The 16,879-nt window shown below is 35.6% G+C and overlaps 1 protein-coding gene across 2 annotated transcripts; it reads left to right on the top strand.

Moving 5' to 3' along the window:
* Window positions 1–3,807: 3,807 nt before the first annotated feature.
* Window positions 3,808–6,126, top strand: LOC143218382 (uncharacterized). 2 transcript variants are annotated; one of them, XM_076443517.1, is made up of 4 exons: window positions 3,808–4,329; window positions 4,865–4,941; window positions 5,555–5,645; window positions 5,720–6,126. In XM_076443517.1, exons 1-4 carry the CDS (start codon window positions 4,243–4,245, stop codon window positions 5,828–5,830), a joined length of 366 nt encoding a protein of 121 aa, XP_076299632.1. In that variant the 5' UTR covers window positions 3,808–4,242; the 3' UTR covers window positions 5,831–6,126. The 2 variants fall into 2 exon arrangements, 1 of the variants encoding a protein (XP_076299632.1); XR_013011034.1 differs by lacking the exons at window positions 3,808–4,329; window positions 5,720–6,126 and adding an exon at window positions 4,351–4,678 and having other exon boundaries at window positions 4,775–4,941; window positions 5,555–5,627.
* The last annotated feature ends 10,753 nt before the right edge of the window (window positions 6,127–16,879 follow it).

Here is a 16,879-nt window from a genome sequence, read left to right as displayed (position 1 = left end):
CTTCAAGGTTCCGTTCACCCCCAAATGGGACTTTCACCAACATGTTCAGTCGCGTTTTTAACACTTTTTAATGGGTTGTTAACATTTTTTTATCTTATTAGGAATTTATTTTAGTTAGTGATCATATTCATCGATAAAAAAAGATGAGTATACGGTACTATTTATATTGAGTCCTACAAAATATTGCAATTAGAATTACGATTTCAATTATGTCTACTTGTTCTTTGAATACAGTAGAGACTCCCGTATCCGTACCCCCATTATCCGAATACATACCCTAATATAAGCAAAGAGGATTAGATTGAATATAAGGACGTCCTATTGTCCGTATGTTCTGTTATCGCCGCGTCGCTCGCTGTGCCGGGATTCAAATGCGCGCCGTCTCCAGATTCCGACTTTCTGACTCATGCTTCCGAAACTTCGGCAACGTAAAAATCGAAGGAACGCGTCGGCGTCGATCAGTCGAGCAGGTAGTTCACACAGACAGAGTAGAGGTACGCTTGTGTGTAGCGCGCAAGTAATTGAACAGGCACTCAGACGGGCTGAGTTTTCACGTTACCGAAGTTTCGAAAGCATGAGGCGAAAAGTCAGAGTCTGGAGACGGCGCACAGTGTGACCTTTCGTCCAAATCGGAGACAAAATCGAAGAACTTTTGATAGAAATAAGGTAGAGCGATGAAATTTTTTAAAAATTAAAGCTGAAACATTACAGAATATGGGAAAAATAGGGAGATTATGGTAAGAACGTTTTTTAACGTTGAGAAAATTCGTTAAACTTGCACAATTTCGAGAAAATTGTGGTTTTTCCAATACCACGCGCGGAAATTTTTTTTTTAATTTTTGCTATATATCATTTCCCGTAGATTTTTTCACGCCGATTTCAAATCTGGTCTCAAAATTTGTCTACGACCTCAGGATATTGCAAAATCGATTTCTTTAAATTCTACATGTTTAACGAATTTTCTCGGTTAAAAAACGTTCGTACCATAACTTCCCTATTTTTCCCATATTCTGCAAAGTTTCAGCTTTCATTTTAAAAAAATTTCATCGCTCTACCTCATTTCTATCGAAAGTTCTTTGATTTTGAATCGAGTCTGGTCCAAATTTTCCACTGTGCGCCGACGCGACGAAATCTCTCCGTATTTAATCATTGATTAAACACGTTTAATCAATCATAATGTATTAATATTGGATATCACTGTATTCGGGAAAGTCTACAGAATCTTTTGCCAGAAAGAACAATTCAATATCTTTTATAATAACATCACAATATTTGTTTGAATTTGAAAAATATGTTTTTTTTTCAAAGCCTTGTTCCTGAAAAACTGTGCGTATAGGAAAAAGATTGAAAACAGATTCGGAATCAGCGCGAAAAACTCAGGCCAATAAGTCCTGGGTAGTTACCAAAACAACTCTGGATTTTCTGCACGAAATTACCTGAACCTTTTCCCGGAATGTTCGTTTGACAAGCAAATTTTCACATAATCATCCATTTCATTTCCAAAGTACAGTACCAGGACCTCGACCAACCGGCTTGATCGAGAGACAAACAGCCTGGACAAATTAAGGCCCGATGGATAATTGAGACCCGAGGGAAACCACGTCTTACCCTGCCATAGTCCGGCCACTCTAAGCGACCGTAATTATCCTTACGGGCACCGTCGCGTCGGTTCTTCCACGCCATAATTAATCCTCCGGCAACTCTGCCTCTCTTCCCAGTTTTCCCCGAAATTCTATACTCTATACAATTGTACTTGCAGCTTGCAGCTATTCCTTCTGACGCGATAACGGTAACGTTAGCGTATCTGCTTTATAATATTTGTCATTGTTGTAATATCCTGCAATTTCTACCATCTTTAACCCTTAGCACTCCAGTGGTGACTCGAAATCACCACTAAAAATTGCTGTCCCATTATGCAAAATATTGTTTACATTGTTAAACATGTTGGTAGCTAATCAATTACTAAACCTTTAATTATTGTATGAGGTATTACAATCAATTTCATATCCATCAAATGAAAAGAATCGTATAGAACGAAATTATTCTACCTAGAACGAGATGTTTCATTTTCGAGTTAAAACAGCTCCGAAATTAAAACAGCTGCAAATGGTTAATTATTATAACTATCTTTTAAATTTTCAATATAGGCCCCACATAAAAAAGTTGTGAAATGCAACATTTAGTACCTATGTTCTCTACAATTCCGGCCAACTGCAATTTCTGGAAAAATATCTTTAGGATGACGGGTAATTCAGTGTCTATGATGTTTCGCGTGGTTAACAGACAACGATACAGATATTTATTAAAACAATAACACGTAACAATAACAAAACAAAACAAGATGTAATAATAATAACAATAACGAGAAAACTAGATTATAAACGTTAATGACTATCGAGTACTAACAAAGTACAGAGATATAAATTAACGTAGCGCGGGCAACTCTAGAGCGATGCGTTCTCAACGAGTGCCACAAGCTTTTTTTCCACTGGTAAAAATCCTTTTTGGTGGGAGGATTAGCAACGTGAGAAAGACCGTTAAAATAAGGGGAGGAATTCTCCGTTCCTCAAGAGTAAGGAGAAAGTTTCCTTCCCCAAAACAATTCAAAGTCGTCGCTGCCAAGGACATTGCAACGGTTGAGTCAGGGTTCTGGTAATCGTCACTTTTACGACCGAACCCTCAATGCAACCGTCCACAGCGCGCACTTGAGAAGGATGAAATTTCCGCGTCCGGAAAGTCCCTCTTTCCAACGCGCCATGTCCACTACATATCTTTTCACATCGTGCAGTAAACTAATTTCTCCAACTTCTCACGAAAAGTCCAAATCCATATAGTCCAACATTAAAAAAGTTACAGTTACTCGAATTAATACAACCCCTGGCAGAAAGTTTCCGATCCGGAGGCATTGATACGGATTTTACAGAAAACTATTACTTTATGGAGTTGAAACTGATGGGAAATTAAAAGGGGCTTATTAAAGAATGAAGAACAACAAATTAACATAAGCTTCCATTTATTATAACAAAGAAACGAGAAAATAAACAAAATGTTACACGGAAAAAAGTTAATAGACCCATTAATAGATCTGCTGGAAGAAAGTTTCCCATTTGATTTACAGTCTCCGCGACACCAAATTTCTTCAACAATTACTGTTGGATGATTCTTATAGAGTTTTTTGCGCTGATTCCGAATCTGCCCTTAATTTTTCTCCTAGATACAAATTTCGGATCACGAATAATAGATACAAAATTTGTAATTAGTTACTCGAAGATATAGATACACAGGGGACCACCTGTAGCGGTATTTTCGAATACCTCGAAACCATTCTGCACTTCGCAATCATAACTTAAATTGTGTTTCTTTTTTTTCAATTACAGAAAGTGGACAGCGAAAGTCGACAGCGCGAACTGCATCAATTCTTTAAGTTGAAAATAAATGTAGACAATTAAAAAATGTTTTTGGTTAAACTTTTCATTAAAACTCGAAGCAATAAGTATTTACCGAACAAAACGATTATAGATGCGGGATTCGATTCGGGGCCAGAAGATTCCCAGCCGTATATATGTACTTATTTTGTTAACGGCTACCCAACCTCTAAAAAATTATAAAAAAATTAAGAACGGTTGCTTCAATAATATCCAAGTACTGAATTCTTATAAAACTGGAGTCTCTAACACTTCAATACAAAACATGCATTTTCTTGGAATTTTTGGAGATTTTCAATTTTTTAAAACATGTTTCCGTAATCCGAAAAATCTGAAAAAATACACATTAATAATCAGGATGAGACACAACTAACGTAATAATATAAATGTGGTCAACTGAAGACTTTGATGTATGTATATACATAAAATCGGCAATTTTATGTTTTCCGATTTGTTTAAAAATCGATTTTGCAACCAAAAATTTTGAAAAAAATCTCAGTAGTGTATGCTATTCGGTAGAATATTCATGAATTTTTTCATAATTTTCTGTTGAACATGACGTGACTAAAAACAAATTTGGTTGGATACTTCTGACCATCTTTTCCGGCTATACCTTAAGAATCAACGAAAACATTATTTAAAAAATACAAAATATATTTCTTTTTACATCGTTAAAACCGATTTTTCAAAAAAAATTAGGCCTAATTTCTCTTCGATATCTCTTTTAGATCAAAAGTTATAGCAAAATGTGCGTCGCGCCGCGTGCTGTGCCCGAGATTCAAATGCGCGCCGTCTCCAGATTCCGACTTTTCGCCTCATGCTTCCGAAACTTCGGCAACGTGAAAATCGAAGGAACGCGTCGGCGTCGATCAGTCGAGCAGGTAGTCACACGGACATGGTAGAGGTACGTTTGCGTGTAGCGCGCGTGCAATCGAACATGCACCAACACGGGCAAGCGCGGTCGACACCGCTCACGGATACGACGATACGTCAGGGAAGGGGAAACTGCCGTTCAGTTTTCAGCAGTTTTCAGTTATTCTCTCAACTCTCAACAGTTCGCAAGTTCTCGTTCGCTTAGCTCGGTCGTAATATCTGTGGTTGTCAGGAGGACGCCGCCGCATGTCACATTGTACTTTCACCTTCGAGATATTGTCGTTTAAAGTTTTGATCACTAATGCTTTGACAAGGACATTGGTTATAAATTGTATTATTTTTTCGAGCCTTTTGAATTGATTTTCGTGACGTTTTTTCTGGTAAATACCTAATTCTACACTATAAAGTTCAATAAATGCATAAACTGAAATTTTTTGAAATTGTGACATGCAGCGTTTTTCTTGACACAATCACAGATATATTTACATAACTTCGCTCTGTGGTTACACGTTACACTCGCGAGTGCGGACTGCGTTGCGGCATTTGACTATTTGACTATTTATTAGATTGACTTGCTTGGATTATGTGATTACGTGGATTACTTGGATTACGTGCACTACGTGGAAGGCAGGAAGAACGGAAGGTATTTGTACATATTTATATTGGTTAATCGGTTTCATTTTGCTCAAATGTCTCCCAAAATCTTCGCGTGAAAAAGCGTGAGAACGCTTGTCGGCACACCACGCGACAGTGCCATTTGCCATCACGTATGAGGTGCTACGGGGCGAGTATGTTCACTTCAATGTAGAGTCCAAAATAGTAAATTGTTTGTTTCTTTATCACTTTATCACTCTCTTTTCATTATCATTATTATCATTTATCACTTTAAACAAATCCAACACAATTCTGCTTTGGCCCATTCAGATTAGAATTAGCTTAGCAATATTCTAAATCGGCAAAATGATGGCTTAAACCAATTCAGTAAGGCAAGTATTTAATCTTCTTCACTTGCTTCTCATCATCGAATTTTTTTATTTCTGGTAGTACATTCTTTTGTTTGTAGTTCAACTTTAATCGATTTTTTATAAATATCATTGCAATGTTTGAATCAGTTAGGTATATTAGTTGATGAAAAACGTCAGAAGACTTTTGTAATTGTAGCACCAGAAATTAGAAAATTCGTTGAGATGAGCAATAAGCGAAGAAGATTAAATACTCACCTTTACTCACTGTGTAATTGAAAATCTAATTTACAGAACGCAGGATAAATATAATGTGCTATCCAGGGAAGGAGGAGAAGGAAGCTGCGGCAACCGGGGAAGAGGAAGACCTCTAATTTTTCACGTGGTACGTATATCTAATTATGCCATTCAACACACATGCATATATTGTACATTACTGATTTTCTTTGTATTTTTTAGGTATCCCACCTATGCCAGAACGTGCTACGGGCCACAAGTTTTGGGAAGCAGAGGCAACAATGTGTAATAATCACAATATACAGGGTGTTCCGTTTAAATACGAACACCTAAATATCTCTTCAGGTTATTGTGATGCAAAAAATATTTGTTACGTAATGTGCATGGTGTCAATGGACCAAATATCTGGCACACCGTGCACATTACGTAACAAATATTCTTTGCATCACAATAACCTGAAGAGATATTTAGGTGTTCGTCCAATAATAAAGCATAGTAATAATAAAAAATTATAATATTTATTATATATATATATATATATATTCCTTGTGTCATTGTCCATGTGTCTTTACCAACTCCCTGCGGTGTATTAAAAAATAAGAAAAAGTAAATTTTCTTTTCCCTTATATGACACTTTGTCTTTTTTTGCATGGGGACATTTTAATCTTAGCTTCCATCTCTTGCAATCGATGCAGAGAATTTTTATTTTGCACAGATTATTTTTTTTTCTCTCCTTGCATGTGGCTGAATATTCATTCAAAAATCAGTATTGTCGGTAAAAAGGAAAACTGCTACATATTTGTACAATAGAAATTTACTTTATCGACATCTGCCACATTAGTGCGATCTGCCCTTACCGACGGCGCTGCCCTGTATAACGGCATTCGCCGCATTAATCAGTGCGACCGTGCTGCCATCTTGCGGGGAAGCGGAATCCAGGATAGAGTGGCGTTCCAGCTGGACTGCAGAAAGCTGCATTCCGCGTGGACTGGTTCCAGGTGGAGTCTACCTGTAATCGTTTTCGTCACTCCCCGTGGAGTCCGTTGTGCTATCAGGGTATGTTCGCGCGATCAACGGGTCACGCTCAGGCTCAGTAGTCTTCAGCAGAGAGTACCCTGATAGCACAACCACCGACGAGATACTATTAAAGACTGCCAGCCCCTGTGCTATTCCGCGAGCCCGGTAACCGGGCGCAACGGGCGCGGGGATAACGTGAAAGTTACAGTGATCTGATATACCACGTCGCTAAAAATTCGAAATAGTGCCACAATAATGCCAAAACATCGTCTGAAATATGGCGAAGAATGTAACATTTAATAATAATCGATATAGTTTCGTGATAATTCGCATTCTCGCCGATGCATCGCGACGAGAATCTCCTCAGTGGTCTTCTTCACCGACAAAATGCCGTCGTTGGCCTTCTGTTTCTCTGGATGGAGCCAGAATATATCCTAGAGGGCGTAAGAAACACCGAAAAATTCGGGCTCGCCAACTCCCATAAGGCTGGCAGTCTTTAATAGTATCTCGTCGGTGGCACAACGGACTCCATGGGGAGTGACGAAAACGCGCATAGGTTGACTCCACCTGGAACAACCTGGAACCGTCTGGATGCAGCCCACGGGGAATGCAGCTTTCTGCAGTCCAACTGGAACGCCACTCTATCCTGGATTCCGCTTCCCCGCAAGATGGCAGCACGGTCGCACTGATTAATGCGGCGAATGCCGTCACCGACGAGATACTATTAAAGACTGCCAGCCCCTGTGTTATTCCGCGGGACCGGTAAGTGGGCGCGAGTGGGCGCGGGGATAACGGGAAAGTTACAGTGATCTGATATACCACAGCGGTAAAAGTTCCACAATCGACGAGATATTCGTCAAGTTGAAGAAGAATGATATAGTAGAATGCTGACATTACCTATTCTGTAATTGCCTTATAATACTATATATAATTCACTTATTGCATTCTTATTTTCCTTATTATCACCATTGTAATAATTGTTTACAATATAATCGATAGTTTATAGATGTAGGAAAAATGGAAGTAATTACTACGTAATATTCTACAAATGTATTGGAATTTAAAAGTAATTTGAACATTATTGCGTTATATATAAAATAATGATTCTTAAAAAATATTTTGTTATGTTGTGTAATGACAAAATTCAATCGTTCTTATTAAGATCCTTAGTAGGAAACAGAAAATTAATTTTTTTACTTATTTATCCCATACTTGTAATGCTCGACAGCATTATTGACTGCAATTATTAAAGTAGAGGTAGTAACAAGATAAAAGTATTAACTAATTAAACTAATTTTCGACGGCTCCTATCCATACAATGTTATTTAGAGGCAGTATTTCGTACGAAGATATCTAAAAAAATAATTCTATTTGACTCTATACGAATATTTCTTGCACCATATATGACGCTATTTAAAAAGTGCTTGTAACATTATTTTATTTCATTCTGAACTGAACCACTTCCTGAAACATGATTCATTTATGAGTACATTGTGCGACGAGGCGAAGATCTAGCAGACGAAGTCGAAGTCGAAATCTTAAAAGAATAAGGACTCTCCGCGTCTCTTCTTTTCCCGACGCTGTCCTTCTTTGTGTCCGAAACTTGCGTCGCTCATTGCATAAGCAAATATCATCGGAATTATATAATTTTGGTATCATTTTCATAAAAAGAAACAAAATTCACCAAATATGTTAAGGAAAATCCTATAAAAAAGTAATGATAAATAATTAAGCTTTGTTGTTTGATTAGTAGTCTCACACCGATATACCCGACCCGACCCGTATCATGTTACAATGTTTCACTCCACTCCACGGCGACCGAAGCCCCCGAGCTTCACTTCCCTTTTCTCCGTTCGTCATCATAGAATAGTGTTTCCTGAAAATTGAATGTCTCTGGCCAGACTCGAGTTTTCGACATTTATAGCAAGCTTGCTATAATCTTATCTTATATGTCAAAATTTAGTTTTCTATTTAAAATATTTTGTTGTTAAAACTCATTAATAGTTTTAAATAGTACTTGAATATATTTAAAATGATATTGGAATATTGGAATATTACAATTTGGAATGAAGGGCCTAGCCGGACGAGATAGTCCTTCGAATTATTTAAACAGCCGTTGTGCCATTCAATTTTCGGTCCATTTTCCCCATTTACTTGCATTAATTTAATCATATAATTGCATTTAATTGAAATTGATATTTGAGATTTTTTCCCGATTTTTTGGTTCAAAATGTTAATTACACAAAGTGAAAAACACGCAAAAATTCGACAAATGCAGGTTTTTTAGAGAAATTGAAAAATAGCATTGATCATATTTTTAGACTATCAACATATGTACCAGAACTTTTTTTACGACAGCTCGTAAACGACAAACAGGGACTGAGGTACGAGGCAGCCGACACAGTTCAAAAGGCTGCGTACCGATTACATCAATGCACATAGGAAAGTTTTTTATTTTTCAATCTTTTTTTACGGAATTACCAACGTATTTGTGAGATTCTTCTAATTAAAATGAGCCTAAATACGGCACAATTTGAGCCATATTTACTTATTTAAAGTGTGATCATAATTACCTAATATAGGTTATTATAATATAGGTCATTTAATATAATATATTTATAATTATAAATAATTTAGGGATGTGCGGGCCGCTCGATGTTCGGGTTCGAATCGGGTCGGGTCGCAGAAAGTCCGGCGGCGGCCCTTCGATTCGACTTCGAATTCGTCGGGCGGGTACGAAAAGAATAGAACAAGTTCGGGCGGACGAGTTATTGCGTTATCCGAGATTCAAATACTCTGCGTTCTTATGACATAGATAATGGTAATAATGGTTTTCTTTCTTTACTTATAACGTGATTTTTAATATACTTGGTTTTTTTATAACTACATTAGGTATATTCGCCAAACGCGTGCTCTTTATTTGTATTAAAGCTTGAATAATGCACGTTTCATGTGAAAAACTTAAAAGACAATATTTCTAGCTTTTTAACGAATTTTCTCCGAATGAACTTAGATATGTATCGATAATATCATTAAAATGTCTTTACGGAAGTTATACAATACACCTAGAAGATTACAATATGGTAAAGTATGGCAATAATTAAAAACGAAATATAAATATAAACATTATACGTATTATATTTCGTGTTTATATTTTATTCTGTATTATCTATAGGCTCTATATAATTAACTTCCCGATTTTATAGGGAAGTTATTGTAATGACCCCGAAAATGGAAAATCGATTTTTTAGCAGATCTTCACGTTTCATGGTCATTGCAGTCATTTTAGACTATTTTCAGCAAAATGTTCGTATATGTGTGTGTGTGCGTGCGCGCGCGCGCGTATGGCCGTTTCTATGTACTCAAATTTTTCGTTAACGTTTTCAGAAATAGTAACAACGCGATCAGGATGATGAATGATGCAATCGATATGCCCCGCTGTAACTTAGAGCTGATTAGATTTTGGTCCATTTTGGTCAAGTAGTTTTTTAGTTTTTTTAGTTTTTTCGAAAGAAGTTCATTCAACAATGCAATTTATACGAGAGAACCGAAAGTTTCCACCGAAGAAACAAACGTAATTACACAAAAAATTTTTTTTCGATTTCTTTAAAATTAAAAAAAAAATTTTTTTAAATTTTTTTTTGTGCCTTACGATGATGTTTCCGCTTACAATAATCGAAAATTATCCCAATGCAAGAGTGAGTTAATCATCTCTACTCGCGAGAATACATTTTCAAAGAATATCGATGAAAGTACAAAAAAAAATTTATATTACAATCTTTAAAAAAACAATCAGTTCAAAACGAATTATTAACTGAGATTAAATTGAAAATTAATATAAACTATATGATAATTATTAATAACATTGATGTTGAAAACGGATTTATTAATGGAGCACACATGCGGAATATTAAAATTTATTACTTTTCAAGAAAATACTAAAATTCCGTCTATATTGTGGTTAGATTTTCAATTGGCCAGAGTAGGAGTGAAAGTAAGAACTCGTTATCGTGATTATATGAAAAATGCACAAATATTGATCAAAATTTTACACCAATAATAAAAATATCGAATCAAGTAAATATGTCGAGTGAGGAAAAATATCAAATCACACGTAGTCAATTTCCAGTGGTTCCTGCTGAAGCGATTACGATTCATAAAAGTCAGGGACAAACATACGAGAAAGTATGTTTGGATTTTAAAAAATCAGAAAGGCGAACTTTACAAATATTGTATGTAGCACTGAGCAGAGTTTCAAAATTGAGCGCAGTTTATATATTTTGGGACAATTTAAATTAACAGTATCGAAGAAAACCAAGATCACTACTGCAAACCCGGATAATGAGGAGTTGTATCGTTTGCGAAAAACTAATTAAGACAATTTATTTTGCAACATTAGTATGCTATAACAAGGAACCAAGCGAGCAACGAGCATACGATGTTGGTTTAATGTGACGCCATATAGCAAACATTTTGATAAGTAGAGAACTATTGAATTTCCCTGAAAACGTATAATCTTCTTAAAACGTACACTTAATCATGATAATAATATACTGCAACTAACGAATCGGGAAGTTCTTTGTGTGGCTCGTGGAGAGTCACACACCAAATAAAAAAAAAACATTAATAGCTATAGGTACTACTAGCCATGCGTACCACTAACCCTTTCGCAAGAGCAGTCCTATCCGCGAGCGAGCAAAGCGAGCGAGCAAAAACAACCCTACTCGCGAGCGAGCGAAGCGAGCGAGCAACAATAACCCTCTAGTTTTTTATTTTATATGATTTTATTTTAAGTTAATTTCTATTTTATTTTATATTGTATACTATATATTATCTTTTAAGAATTTGTGTAAGATTAATGATAGTTAAGTAGGTTACTTAACAGTTAATAAAAACATCACCCACTGAAAAGTTATCATAACTTATTACATACCACGTTGTAAATATTTTCTTATAATTTTTACACGTGTAACGTGCATTATTTCAAATTTTAATACAAATAACGATCATGCACATGTCTGCCGAATATACCTAATGTACTTATATAAAAATCACATTATGGACAAGTTACGAAAGAAATACGTACCAGTATTATTATTATCTATTTCATAAGAACGCACAGTTGATTCTCGGGTATCGCGATAACTCGTTCGCGCGATCTTGTTCTATTGTTTTAGAAGCCGCCCGACAAAGGTGAGTCATGAGTACACTGCGGATCTTTATGCAAAATAAAAAATGTTTGCATTGATTGCACGGCACATGAGCCAAATATAAATTGTATTCTTCTTTTAATTATCCTATTAAGCTGAAACTAATACGTTGATGTCCTTAAATATTTTTAACATGTCCACTGCTTTAAATTGAACGTGTACATTTTTGTCATACATGCATAAAATCCGCAGTCTAGTCATAAGCTTCCCGATGTGTCTGACGTATCGCGTACCCGACTCGAGCCCGATAGGCGAAAAACCAAAACAAGGTAATAAAAGTAGTGGTTTTTTCCCCCTCCCCAAGTTAGCACAGGGTCCTCGAGGTCGAAAACTGAGATTCGACACCCCAGAGTACCCCTAAATGACGTGTCAAAATTTCATTAAGTTCGGAATACTTTCCAGGTAGACGCCTTTTTTCGACCTGCCGACTGGACTATATGAAAAAGCTTGACGACACTGAGGAAAATGAAAAATTGAATAACTCCAAGAAAAATGGAAAACTTAATGACTCCGAGAAAAATAAAGAACTTACTGACTCTGAGGAAAATGAAAACTTTAATAACTCTCAGTTAATAAGCTGTCTTCAATGCCTCTTAAAAATGCAATTAATCGCATGTAGGGATTGATCAGGTGTTTCTCTCTCTATATTAAAAAATATTTAAAAATCCTTTGACAAATCTGTTTTGTGGCGTCAGGATACTGCTGTCGATATTCCATCACAGTTTGTATAGTATATATTATTTCTCCACTTTGTTTCTATATAAAATTTTAATATGATCCTCCATTAGTTTAACGCCCCGTTCAGCGGTATCATTGACCACCTTCAGTCTATGTTTCAGTCAGTCTACTTATTATTCATAATAACTTCTTTTTCCGATATTTTAACTGTTTTTCTTTTGTAGATTGGAGCGTATTAATGAATTTAGTCAAGGTAGTAGAGAGACTTCCAGGATTGCAAGATATTCATTTACTCATTTCTCGATAATACAAACACGGGGTTTTTCACTAGTCAAAAACGCTAGATAAAACATCGATCTAGGGCGCTATCTGCCTCAAAAGTCCTATTTTTTCGATTACGAGGCGTAATTTTCATTATTCGGCAGCATGTAGCTATGAAATTACGCCCCTTAATATCTCTGTCAGTTATGTATATATAAAAAAACTCTTCAAACAAAAGTTGTAGTATATAAGGAGGTGGATATAGTATCAGAGAAAAAATTTTTTTTCAAAGTAATTATTTCCAGTTTTCAAAGTCACGGATGTTTTTTCTATCAACAACTGTTTATGCTACATACGGATTCTTAAAGAGAAAAAAGACAAATTCAACGATATATCATAACGTCTATCTATGTAAAGATTTAAAAAATTCAAAATTTTCAAATTTGCTGCGCCTCATTTTCCCATGATCCAATCGGCCCCAAAATTTTTCCAGATCATTTTCTCAACATTTGTTACAATTCTGGTTTACGGGACAAAAAAATTTCATGGTCGAAAAATAAGGTCCACCCTAATGTCCATATACGTAAATTACGAGAAGCAGTAAAGGGTGCTTAACGTCGAAGAAGAAAATCCTGGTAATTAAAACTTAATATGTACTACATTCTACGTTATTAGAATAATTGTAGTTTAATTATGATACATTTTATATCAACATTTTTTATTTACACTTAGAAACGCACTGTCTCGGAAGGAAATGGACATTCGAGAGAAGCAATAAAATTAGAGCATCATCGCGAAAAAAGATGAGTTTGCAATAACCTCAATATTTTATGAAATTCTATTATAATTATAGTTATGACTGTGTTTTTTTATTATAGGAAGACAGAAGATCAAATAAACTTGTGTATGCTAGTATAAAATCAATTTATATATATTATACAATTTATTTTATTATTTGTTTGACAACTAATAAATCTACAAATTGTTTCATAAACTAAAAAATACTTCCTGCATTTTCGTATTCTCCAATCAGTCCAAATAAATACCATCAACGTGTTCTCGATCATATACCTATAGGTATAATGAGGTATTAATATATTTTTATTAATGCAATTATGACAGTAACAAAACGTTTCTATTTAAAATGAATACATATTTTGAACATAGTTTTAACATTTTTAATTTTTTGGAAGGTTAAAAAATGTAATTAAAAAAGTAATGAAAAATAAAAATAAAAAAAAAATCCTCGCTGCACGGGGACCCGAAGGCTAGCTCCAGATTGCGATTCATACGCTCGACGGCTCGACAGTCGAATTTCAGTTTCGTTTCCGTAAGCCGTAAAGCATGGCAACATGGCAAGTTCTAAAAATAGATTGTGGCTGGCACAAGCGCACAAGCAGCGCACACGGATATAGTAAAGGTACGCTGGTGAGTGTAGCGCGCGGGCGCGTTGCTAACACGATGCCAATACAGTTTGTCTTCTGCACCGACGAAATGCCGTCGTTGGCCTCCTGTTTCTCACTCCAGTCAGAATATATCCTAGAGGGCGTAAGAGAACACCGAAAAATTCGAGTCCCGCCAACTCCCGTAAGGCTGGCAGCACCGACGAGATACTGTTAAAGACTGCCAGCCTTACGGGAGTTGGCGGGACTCGAATTTTTCGGTGTTCTCTTACGCCCTCTAGGATATATTCTGACTGGAGTGAGAAACAGGAGGCCAACGACGGCATTTCGTCGGTGCAGAAGACACTGTATTGGTATCATGTTAGCAACGCGCCCGCGCGCTACACTCACCAGCGTACCTTTACTATATCCGTGTGCGCTGCTTGTGCGAGCCACAATCTATTTTTAGAACTTGCCATGTTGCCATGCTTTACGGCTTACGGAAACGAAACTGAAATTCGACTGTCGAGCCGTCGAGCGTATGAATCGCAATCTGGAGCTAGCCTTCGGGTCCCTGTGCAGCGAGGATTTTTTTTTAATTTTTATTTTTCAATACTTTTTTAATTACATTTTTTAACCTTCCAAAAAATTAAAAATGTTAAAACTATGTTCAAAATATGTATTCATTTTAAATAGAAACGTTTTGTTACTGTCATAATTGCATTAATAAAAATTAGTATATGATCGAGAACAGGTTGATGGTATTTATTTGGACTGATTGGAGAATACGAAAATGCAGGAAGTATTTTTTAGTTTATGAAACAATTTGTAGATTTATTAGTTGTCAAACAAATAATAAAATAAATTGTATAATATATATAAATTGATTTTATACTAGCATACACAAGTTTATTTGATCTTCTGTCTTCCTATAATAAAAAAACACAGTCATAACTATAATTATAATAGAATTTCATAAAATATTGAGGTTATTGCAAACTCATCTTTTTTCGCGATGATGCTCTAATTTTATTGCTTCTCTCGAATGTCCATTTCCTTCCGAGACAGTGCGTTTCTAAGTGTAAATAAAAAATGTTGATATAAAATGTATCATAATTAAACTACAATTATTCTAATAACGTAGAATGTAGTACATATTAAGTTTTAATTACCAGGATTTTCTTCTTCGACGTTAAGCACCCTTTACTGCTTCTCGTAATTTACGTATATGGACATTAGGGTGGACCTTATTTTTCGACCATGAAATTTTTTTGTCCCGTAAACCAGAATTGTAACAAATGTTGAGAAAATGATCTGGAAAAATTTTGGGGCCGATTGGATCATGGTAAAATGAGGCGCAGCAAATTTGAAAATTTTGAATTTTTTAAATCTTTACATAAATAGACGTTATGATATATCGTTGAATTTGTCTTTTTTCTCTTTAAGAATCCGTATGTAGCATAAACAGTTGTTGATAGAAAAAACATCCGTGACTTTGAAAACTTGAAATAATTACTTTGAAAAAAAATTTTTTCTCTGATACTATATCCACCTCCTTATATACTACAACTTTTGTTTGAAGAGTTTTTTTATATATACATAACTGACAGAGATATTAAGGGGCGTAATTTGCATTATTCGGAAGCATACAACTGCGCATATAGCTATTTTCATAGCTACATGCTGCCGAATAATGAAAATTACGCCTCGTAATCGAAAAAATAGGACTTTTGAGGTAGATAGCGCCCTAGATCGATGTTTTATCTAGCGTTTTTGACTAGTGAAAAACCCCGTGTTTGTATTATCGAGAAATGAGTAAATGAATATCTTGCAATCCTGGAAGTCTCTCTACTACCTTAACTAAATTTATTAATACGCTCCAATCTACAAAAGAAAAACAGTTAAAATATCGGAAAAAGAAGTTATTATGAATAATAAGTAGACTGACTGAAACATAGACTGAAGGTGGTCAATGATACCGCTGAACGGGGCGTTAAACTAATGGAGGATCATATTAAAATTTTATATAGAAACAAAGTGGAGAAATAATATATACTATACAAACTGTGATGGAATATCGACAGCAGTATCCTGACGCCACAAAACAGATTTGTCAAAGGATTTTTAAATATTTTTTAATATAGAGAGAGAAACACCTGATCAATCCCTACATGCGATTAATTGCATTTTTAAGAGGCATTGAAGACAGCTTATTAACTGAGAGTTATTAAAGTTTTCATTTTCCTCAGAGTCAGTAAGTTCTTTATTTTTCTCGGAGTCATTAAGTTTTCCATTTTTCTTGGAGTTATTCAATTTTTCATTTTCCTCAGTGTCGTCAAGCTTTTTCATATAGTCCAGTCGGCAGGTCGAAAAAAGGCGTCTACCTGGAAAGTATTCCGAACTTAATGAAATTTTGACACGTCATTTAGGGGTACTCTGGGGTGTCGAATCTCAGTTTTCGACCTCGAGGACCCTGTGCTAACTTGGGGAGGGGGAAAAAACCACTACTTTTATTACCTTGTTTTGGTTTTTCGCCTATCGGGCTCGAGTCGGGTACGCGATACGTCAGACACATCGGGAAGCTTATGACTAGACTGCGGATTTTATGCATGTATGACAAAAATGTACACGTTCAATTTAAAGCAGTGGACATGTTAAAAATATTTAAGGACATCAACGTATTAGTTTCAGCTTAATAGGATAATTAAAAGAAGAATACAATTTATATTTGGCTCATGTGCCGTGCAATCAATGCAAACATTTTTTATTTTGCATAAAGATCCGCAGTGTACTCATGACTCACCTTTGTCGGGCGGCTTCTAAAACAATAGAAC

The sequence above is a fragment of the Lasioglossum baleicum genome, chromosome 19, assembly GCF_051020765.1.
Source record: "Lasioglossum baleicum chromosome 19, iyLasBale1, whole genome shotgun sequence".
In the NCBI taxonomy this organism is placed as follows: domain Eukaryota; kingdom Metazoa; phylum Arthropoda; class Insecta; order Hymenoptera; family Halictidae; genus Lasioglossum; species Lasioglossum baleicum.
Note: the sequence above shows the minus strand (reverse complement) of the source record. Positions and strands in the feature narration are given on the sequence as shown.

Excerpts from the sequence above, each read along its gene's own strand:
- LOC143218382 (XM_076443517.1), top strand. The coding sequence starts at position 4,243 with ATGCTTCCGAAACTTCGGCAACGTGAAAATCGAAGGAACGCGTCGGCG. Across the intron at positions 4,330-4,864 it reads GTCACACGGACATGGTAGAG|ATTGACTTGCTTGGATTATG; the intron begins GTACGTTTGCGT and ends ACTATTTATTAG. Across the intron at positions 5,646-5,719 it reads GACCTCTAATTTTTCACGTG|GTATCCCACCTATGCCAGAA; the intron begins GTACGTATATCT and ends TGTATTTTTTAG.